Source organism: Macrobrachium nipponense, chromosome 29, assembly GCF_015104395.2.
Source record: "Macrobrachium nipponense isolate FS-2020 chromosome 29, ASM1510439v2, whole genome shotgun sequence".
Classification (NCBI taxonomy): domain Eukaryota; kingdom Metazoa; phylum Arthropoda; class Malacostraca; order Decapoda; family Palaemonidae; genus Macrobrachium; species Macrobrachium nipponense.
Window position 1 is genome coordinate 29508614 of NC_061092.1, and position 10000 is coordinate 29518613.

A 10000-nucleotide genomic window follows, 5' to 3' on the forward strand; every position below is an offset into this window, starting at 1 on the left:
CTCGGTAAGTGATTGTACTGGCTTATTAATTAATATTATGACACCACCGTTGTGTTAAAGGTTATTTTATACTTTGTCGTCTTCTTTCTTGCACGTCTTTTGAACGAATTATTCTATTTATACTTAGTACTTATGTCTGCACTTATGTCTGCATTTCTTATCTCTCACTCTTCGTTTTTGTGATCCACAGGAGGAAATTTACTGGAGAAATTATATTTATGTGTGTAAGATTTTTTTCTTGTGTATGTCATGTTTTATATATATATATATATATATATATATATATATATATATATATATATATATATATATATATATATATTCCATAAAGGGGAAGTTTTCTGAGTACTATGGCCATGCCCCTTTTCTGTCATCCTGACAAGGAGCGTCATTTGAAGAGGGGCTCTGAGCCCCCATTTACCTACTCCAGATTTTGCTCTCAGGCTGAAGGTTGCGGTCAGCGAGCCAAGTCTCTTTCAAGGTAGTTCGAGGGTGAATTGATCGGAAGACAAGCTAAAAACCCCCTTTCCCTCCCCTCCTCCTCTTCCTTTAGAAGTAAGTAAAGTAAAAGGGGAGAGAGAGAGAGAGAGAAAGGAAGGGGCTCTTAAGGGAAGTGATTGGAGTTGCATACCTTCTCCCCTTTTTATGGGCTCTTCAAAATAATTGACCACCTCCTCCTCTTCCCCTTCTCTTTAATATAAGAGACCAGCTGATCATGATCGTTGCGTGTGGGTTTCCAAATTACGTCTTCATGTGGACTCGAGGGGATTTATAGTGTTTGTGTGTGTGTGTAAGCGTTAACATAGACTAAAGATGTGAATAAATGGGTGTAAGAAATTCTCTCTCTCTCTCTCTCTCTCTCTCTCTCTCTCTCTCTCTCTCTCTCTCTCTCTCTCTCGTAGAAAAGGGAACTATTGATAGTTAAGTTTTTGCCCATATTTGCTATAGAGGTGAAAGAGTCTCTTAAACACAAACAAAACAGCAGAGTAAAAAAAGAGTAGATGTGCAGGTTTGAAATTGGTTACATGTGAATGGTAACAAAACCATTCAAGGTCTATGTATTGTGATGCTAGAAATTTCTGTTCCGACCGGAACGGTAACTAATAACGTTAAAGAAAGATTTGCTAATCTCGTCTCCGGTATTATAAATATTAATAAGATTCATCGTCCAAACTCTCTGTGGGCTTAGAGCTATTCAATCAGTCACTCGTTGGGGAACCGTTCTCACGAATGCATTAGTAAGATAATTTGTACTCACTTGTATTATACAGGTAGTAAACACTATTGTAAGATGTAAAAACAGGATAAGCCAGTTTTTTATGTTCATTCCAGAGTAATAGAAGTATGTGGCAAATAACGAACACTGAAAGGGAGATTGCTGTGCATTATAGGGTCTAGTTTTATCAGAATAAATGCTTCGTAGCATGAAGAGGAATAGGCTGATGTCGTAGGTCACTTGAAGACAAATGACCAAATATATTCAAACCAAACACTTTATCACAGGTGAAGCAATGTTACCTGTTGGAAAGCTTTTTACACATTCTGAAAATACAAGATAATGTCTGCCAAATTCATCCTTAACTGTCGAACCAGTGGTGATGAAAAAATCCATGTAGTACAGAAACATTCCATATATATATATATATATATATATATATATATATATATATATATATATATATATTATAATAATAAAAGGAGCCCATAAAAACACCAAAATATAGAGAAAAAGTACTATATTTCAGAGACTGCTGTCTCCCTCTTCAGGTAGATGAATGAGAAAAGTTTACAGAGAAGGTGGTATTTATACCAAGAGGTCCATCCACAGGCAAGCCAATTTAGGTCACCCCCGCTGATAATCTTCCTTCAATCTTCTTAAGTGTTGGTTGAATGAAGATTAAAGGAAGATTATCAGTGGGGGTGACCTAAATTGACTTGCCTGTGGATGGACCTCTTGGTATAAATACCACCTTTTCTGTAAACTTTTCTCATTCAACTACCTGAAGAGGGAGACAGCAGTCTCTGAAATATAGTACTCTTTTCTCTATATTTGGTGTTTTTATGGGCTCCTTTTATTAGATGGAATTCGTGTTTTTTACAGAAATTTTTACCAGTCTATATATATTATTAATATATATATCTTTAGTATATATATATATATAGATATATATTAATTTATAATTATATATATATATATATATATATATTATATATATATATATATATATATATATATATATATATATATATATATATATATGTATATATATTATATATTATATATATATATATATTTATATATATATTGTATATATATATATATAGATATATTATATTATATATTATAATATATATATATATATATTACACGCACACACAGGCAATCCCATGGTTGTGGGCAGGGGTTCTGTTCACAGCAGGGTACTGGTAAGCAAAAGCTGCCATTAACCAAAATTCTGCGATCTATGCACTTATGGCGCCAAGTTTTGGTTAACGACGCCTCTGTTGAGTATGTTATGGCACCATAACTCTATTATTGGCACTTTATGGCACCAGTGACTGAAACTTGGCCAGTTGTGGTGTAATAAATAGACAGTAAAATCAGATCGCCATTAACAAAGTCCGCCGATAACCGGGGACTGCGCGCGCGTGTGTGTGTGCATACTATATACATATATATATAATTAATATATATATATATATATATATATATATATATATATGTATAGTATCTATGTACATATATGTATTGCATATATATGTATGTATGTATGTATGTATTTATACAGCCATAAATTTGGCGACTTATGGCGCCATAACGTGCCGAGTTCCAGTTATCAGCGCCATAAGGCTGCTTAAGGGGGCCGGCCGGCTAATGCCCTTTTTTAAGAACAGGACTTTGATATTCATACCACTTAATAAGGTGACTTGGGACATCTCCAAACCGCATATGATTTTCGCCTCTGACCTTCGGTTTTGTGACGCCAGGGCAATTTATCCCGAAAATAACCATTTTTCAAATTCTATCTCCTCCCTTGATATTTAATATTAAGACGTGGGATTACTACCATAAATAGACCTGATGTAGACCTCCAATCGAATGGAGAGTTTTTTTTCTAAAAGTCAGTTTTTTGCTTGATATGAATTTTTCAATATGGTAAAAAAATAAACCCTATAAATCAGGAGAAAAAAATTTATAAAAAAATACGAAACAAAAATTGGAAAAAAGGGCTCTATTTGATTGTTCTATAATGTCTTTCTGAGTTATATACCAAATTCCAATGTTATAGCTTTAAAACTAAGTGAGAAGATAGATTTTGAAGGTCAATAAGTATAGTTTTGAGATACGGGCGTTCAAAGTTTTCCTTCGTATTTCTATAAAGACAATGTTAATAAATAATGATTATTATGAATGTATATTTCTTTTTTGTGTATTAATAAACCAAAACTATTTTATTTATCATAATTTAATCATAAATGATGATCCCTTTGCTCATATATCGCAGCCTGGGGCACTGCTTGAGATAAGATGGGGCACTCCTTCCTGCGCAATTCTCTCTCTCCCCTTCACTAACTCGGCTTATTACAGCGAATTTTCTTCTTCTGTATGTTAGCGAGATGTTTTCCTTGTATTTTCCTCTTTGGCATGATGAAATTCTTGCCCGAAACAAAGATAAACAAACGTAAATGCAAGAGAATGTCAAGAGGTGAAACTCGAAGGCGTACTCTTTTTTTACAAAGACAATTTAATAAATCATGATTATTATGAATTTCATATTTCATTTTGGGTATTAAAAAACCAAAACTTTGTTATTTATCATAAATGAAGATCTCTTTGCTCAAAGATCGTAGCCTTGGGCACAGTGTGACGTGTGCTGTCAAGCAAGACGGGGGCGTTACTAAGCAACCCTCCCCTCTCTCTTCACTAACTGCGCATATATTATGATATTCTGTAATAATACTCGAGCGATGTTTCTTCGTCTGTATGTTAGTGAGATGTTTTCCTTGTCTTTTCCTCATTGGCATGATGAAATTCTTGCCGAAACATACATAAACATACGTAAAGGCAGGCGAATGTCAGAGGTGAAATGGGTCGTGTAGACTACCTGAAGTCTGTGATTACACTAAATCAGGACTGGACTTGGTAGCTGAGCCTGAAGTCTCCTTCTCGACTCTGGGAATGTCTGCAGATGCCATTTCTCTCAATTTCTTTGAAAATAATTATCAAAATTTACGATAATAGAAGAAATATTGCATTTTCTTTTATGGATCAATGTTTTAGGCTTATTGAGTTACGTTAACTAATTACCCTGTAACTACGAAAGTAAGAGGAATTTTGACGAAATATTTCGTATACGTATTCTCAATTGCCATATGAAGCTCCATGAATTTTTTCATGACTGCATTTTTCGCCCTATACCACCATATATAGGGGTTCCGGCCGGCCCCCTTAAATAACCCGTTGTCGGCGCCATAAGCACCAATGTGCCGCTATGCATCACCAAGTTTCAGTTAATGGCTGTTTTCGCTTATCGGCACACCCCCTGGAATGGAACCCCCGTTGATGACCGGTGACTGCCTGTATATAAGCTGCTTCACGAATGTGGAATTTTTCTGTACATGGATTTTTTTCATCACCACTGGTTCGACAGTTAAGGATGAATTTAGCAGTGACATTATCCTGTATTTTCTTTGGAGTCACTGCCCTCATGAAAACAATTCAGAACAATGTGTAAAAAGCTTTCCAACAAGTTACATTGCTTTGCCTGTGATAAAGTGTTTGGTTTGAACATATTTGGTTATTTGTTTTCATGAGACCTACGACATCAGGCTATTCATCTTCATACTACGAATCATTTATTCTGATAATACTAGACTATATTGCTGCACAGCCATCTCTTTTCAGTGTTTGTTATTTGCTGCATACAGTATTACTCTGGGATGAATATGAAAAATTGGCTTATCCTGTGTTACATCTTACAATACCGTTTACTATCTGTATAATAAGAGCGAGTACGAACGTTATATATATATATATTATATATATATATATATATATATATATATATATATGTATATATATATATATATTATATATATATATGATATATATATTATATATATATTTATATATTAATTATAATTATATACTATATAGATATATATAAAAAATAATATATATATAATATATATATATCATGGTTTTTTTGCTAACCCAGGTGGTTCTAAAGGAAAACTACTTTGTGGTTACAACCACGTTCCTTCTTTCACTGCAGCATTATGAGTGACCTCCCTGTGCTAGAAACTTCCACATCATTAGCTGCCTTGTACACATGAACAGAAGGCTCATCAGCTTTACATTTAGTCTCCCCTACACACACTGTCCACCATTCAGCTTTATCTCGTACTCAGTCACTTGCGCCGTCCCTTGAAATTGAGGTCTCCCGCTATCCTTTAGCTCTTTTACTCCATCTTTCCAACAATTGCTAGGTCTTTCCATCCTTCCTATCAGCACTCCCAAATTATATATGTTTCACCAATCATCTATCATTCTTCACTCATTCCACATAGCCAGAAAAATCTTAAAACAGGTTCAGCCTATCAGCTACACTAACTTTTAAAACTTAACACTTTTGAATATTTACACATTTCTCCTTCCACTTTTGTTGCACCAGTTAAGCTACACACCCATATTCATCTCAACTGTTTTAATTGCTATTGTACTTTTATCTTTCGCCATCCATAATGTTTTATCCTTCAGTACTCCATCTCCAAGGTTTTCATCACGCGCGTGTGCGCGCGCACACACACAAACTGGTATGTTGGTTTGTTTATCTGCATTAATTTGAAATGGCTTTAGTATGGTTTTATTGGTAGTGCTCCATTGAATTTAATATACAAGCACTCTATATTAGTATGCCTGTTGAGAAAAATAGGAAGGTTACAGGGAGAGATACAATTCTCAATCTCAGTAGGAAAAGAAGAGCGTAGGTTAAGAGACACCACATTTTTATTGCGACGCGTTTCGTTGTTTCTTCATAACAACATTTTCAAGCCTAAAAGAGACATTACAGTATTTTAATGGTAGTTACAAGATTATGTAATTATTGGCTGACAAAGCTGAGTAAAAGTAGCAACAATAAGATAATGGTTAAAATCTTTAAAATAAATTGCACCAGCATACTAAAAAAAAATAAATTATATAAGATGATTAAAATAAATTACAACCGTATACTAAAAACAGAATGGTGGGAAAGACAGAGATGGCCAGTCAAAACGGTCGGTCCGGACAAGATCTTCCAAACATTATGGGATTTCTCCTTGTACTGGTTGCTTGCTGGCCAAGCCAACCAGATCACCGATTTTACAGCACATAGAGGAATGTAATACAGGTAGAAGATTGGAAAATTTTAGTGTGCTTGGTACTTTTAGAGAAGTCATTATTGAGAATCTCTGAGTCGATAGAAATATTTTTAAGGAAACCAGATCTTAACCTTGACAATTCATCTTATCCCTTGCTTTTATATAAATCATTCAGTCATTCATTTGTAGTGTAAACTTTCCATCTCTGTCTTTCCCACCATTCTGTTTTTAGTATACGGTTGTAATTTATTTTAAAGATCTTATATAATTTATTTTTTTTAGTATGCTGGTGCAATTTATTTTAAAGATTTTAACCATTATCTTATTGTTGCTACTTTTACTCAACTTTGTCAGCCAATAATTACATAATCTTGTAACTACCATTAAAATACTGTAATGTCTCTTTTAGGCTTGAAAATGTTGTTATGAAGAAACAACGAAACGTGTCGCAATAAAAATGTGGTGTCTCTTAACCTACGCTCTTCTTTTCCTACTGAGATTGAGATACAATTCATTGTAAAACTCTGTGGGTTTAGAATGCCAATTTTCACTTGAGTGCCCCACTTTTTTTTTCTCTCTTCTTCTTCTTCTTCTTCTTCTTCTTCTTCTTCTTCTAAATCGCATTCCATACTGTTAGAAATTATGGTAATATACGAGAGAGTATTGATGATACTCTACCCCACCTGTAAACTTGTCATTGAACAAAAGTTGTTTATTTACTGTATTTTTTATTGGAGTATTTTGAGAGTGGTTGACCATCTGTCAGATTAGATTACCCATGGAAGCTTGAATAGGGTAGTCTTCATCTGAATAAATAAAAGAAATGTTCCAAAGCTCAAAATTCCAACCATAATTGTTAGTATAGGCAGGACATCGCCTTCCCAAACAACTCTTCAGTCTACCTTTTCTGTATTTTGCAGAAAATAATGTATTGAGTAAGCCTCGCCTTAGGAAATTCTTTTATTCTGCCATGTTTTGAGTATGGTTTCCCAGCTTGGTCTTCAGAAGCGGACTTGCATTTTATTCCAAATTATGTTACTAATTTTTTCCTGATTAGTTTACAAATTCGTCACAACTCTGATCATCATCAGCATTCAAATTTTATTGATGATCTTGGAGCATTCAGATTTTCCCAAACTTTACATTCCACCTTTTAGTACTATTAGGTTGTTTACTTAATTGAGGTTTGGTATCAATGTTTTCTAGAAGTGTGCTAGAACTGTGACCAGTGGAATATATGCATATTTTTCTGAATTGAAATTCACTTGTTATAGAGATGGAAATTTATTTTATTTTACCATACCTTATTTCTGGAGGCTATGTAAGTTACAGAGATGGAAATTTATTTTATTTTACCGTACCTTATTTCTGGAGGCTATGTAATTTCTTAGACTTAGATTTCAAGAAATAATTTGTGATCAAAATCTCCGGTATGGGCATTCTATTATTTCAGAAAATTTTGTTTGCTTTCTTTATTTTAAGAAGCTATTCGTGATATATAAAGTTCTTAAAATGTATGTTTTTTTACATTTGTAATATGTCCAAATTAGGCTACTGTAATATAATTTTATTGTTTGAGTGCATTGGTGATACATTTAATTAAAAGTTATCAGGAATTGGAAGTTAGGATTGTTTTCTGTTATTCAGGATTGTTGTCTGTTATTCAGGTTCATTATCTTATTAGTTTGATTTTGTGAATAGTTCTTTGTTATTAATATAACTAATTGCTTTTTCAGATCAAGGATGGCGCGATAAAGTTATGAAACCTACATCAAGGTCAAATAGCAAGGGGCGAGGGCAAAGCCATTTGGGTACCCTCAAGAAGCTCAGAACCCCACAGCTGAAGAAAACCACTAAGTTCAAAAGCAAGGTATGTATGTATGTATTGTGCTTCTCAAACAAAAGTGTTTCATTGCTTTTATTCCATGTTAAGATTGCCTGTACTATTGAACATCCTTACTCATAAAGATCCTGGCAATTCGTTAATTTTTCAATGAGAGTCCAAATTAATTCTGAAATATTGAAGTGCCCACTTGTCTTTAGTTCATCAAAGCCAAAGGAATATTAATGTACAGAGAAAATGGTATCACAAATGAGGATGTGTAAGAAAGGTAGAGGAATAGTCAGTTGCAGAAGTGATAAATATAAGAATTGGCAAAACATTACGAGAGAAGGGAATTTTGGGTGGAAGATTGCAGCTTAGAGTGGAGATGACTTGTCAAATTTTGAGCCCATTAAAGGCTAACCAAGCTTAAAAACAATTATGATGATGGTTTTGTTCTCGAGTCATATGGACGAGGCTTTTCTGTTTTTTTTTGTTTACTGCCAGATTTCATGTTGGAAAACTGCTTTGATTTTTCCAAATTTTCAATGTTATTGATTTCTTTTGCCTAATGAGAGGCTAGTAAGTTGGACAGCCTCATGTCTTTCCTTAGCCCAGGCCCTCTAGAAACAAGATAAGATCAAATGGGAGAATGAGATTTTTTTTTTTTTTTAAGATATACGATTAATGGTCAAGGAAATGGAAATAAGAGATTCCAAATCTTTGGACCATAATAGTATCTTTGGAAAATGGATAGAAAAGCCACCAAGCTGTAGGGAGAAGGAGGATCTTGGTAGGGAAATTGGTAGTTATTGCCTTGACACAAAAGGTTACTAAGTTTTAGGATTGCAATTTAAAGTGTACTTGCAATATCATGGATGATAAACACAGAGGTGATTAATGTTGATTCCAGTTAGTAAAAGAGCTAGGAGATGGAAGTAAAAGAAATACAGGCAGTCCCTGGTTATTGGCATGGGTTCCGGTCCCAAAGGTGTGCCGATAAGCAAGCCGCCATTAACCGAAACTCGGCAATATATGGGGCCATAATGGGCTTATTGGCACCAATAACCAGAACTCAGCCTATTATGGCACCATAAACCATCGATTTTATGGAGCTAGACAAGCGCCATAAAACCAGATCACCAATAACCGGGGACTGCTTGTGTGGTGGATTAATTTATTGGCAAAACATGATTTAGGGCTGGGGTATGGTGAGTTCACTGATAAGTGAGAGGAAATGAGCAAGTGAGAGATTGGAATGTTAGGAGTGCTGTAGAGAAGGAATAATGGAGCAGATAGTGGATTCAGCAACAAGTATAAAGCAGTTACATAAAAAATATTATAGCTGACTTCCTTCAGAGAGGAGTAGAGTCATAAGCCATGGGTTTGGCTGAAGGTCTTGCGACAGATTGTCAAGTTCGTAAGGAACTGTCAAATCGTTAGAAATACTAAGAATGATGACGTAAAATTTTCTGATGTAATGAAGCAATGACCAAACTTAAGTATAATTGGAAAGAAAGTTCTCATTTAATTTAGTCTTTCAACAGCCATACTAGTGATCTGAAAGAAGAGTGAGAGTTAAATCCTTAGTGATATTTGAAGTAATCTAAGGAGCCATGTGGTGGAATACAGTGCAGGACAAGTATCATGCTGGACTTTAGGTGTTAAAGGTTTTTAGAAATTACAAGTTAGTGATTTAAGATAATGCAAAGTACAGTAATTGGTATGATGAAAGCAGCCTGTTACAAAAAATAAAATTTGTAATAAAGGGTTTAGTAAAATAACTTCAACAGTATTGTAACATGATTTTTCACC

At 34.4% G+C, this 10000-nt stretch overlaps 1 protein-coding gene across 1 annotated transcript in view; it reads left to right on the plus strand.

Annotated features, from left to right (window-relative positions):
- LOC135206216 (mucin-2-like) overlaps positions 1-10000 on the plus strand; it is a 100155-nt gene that overhangs the window by 32335 nt on the left and 57820 nt on the right. The window contains 1 exon segment of the mRNA XM_064237557.1: positions 8100-8233. Coding sequence (XP_064093627.1) covers positions 8123-8233 — 111 coding nt within the window. The 5' untranslated portion in view covers positions 8100-8122.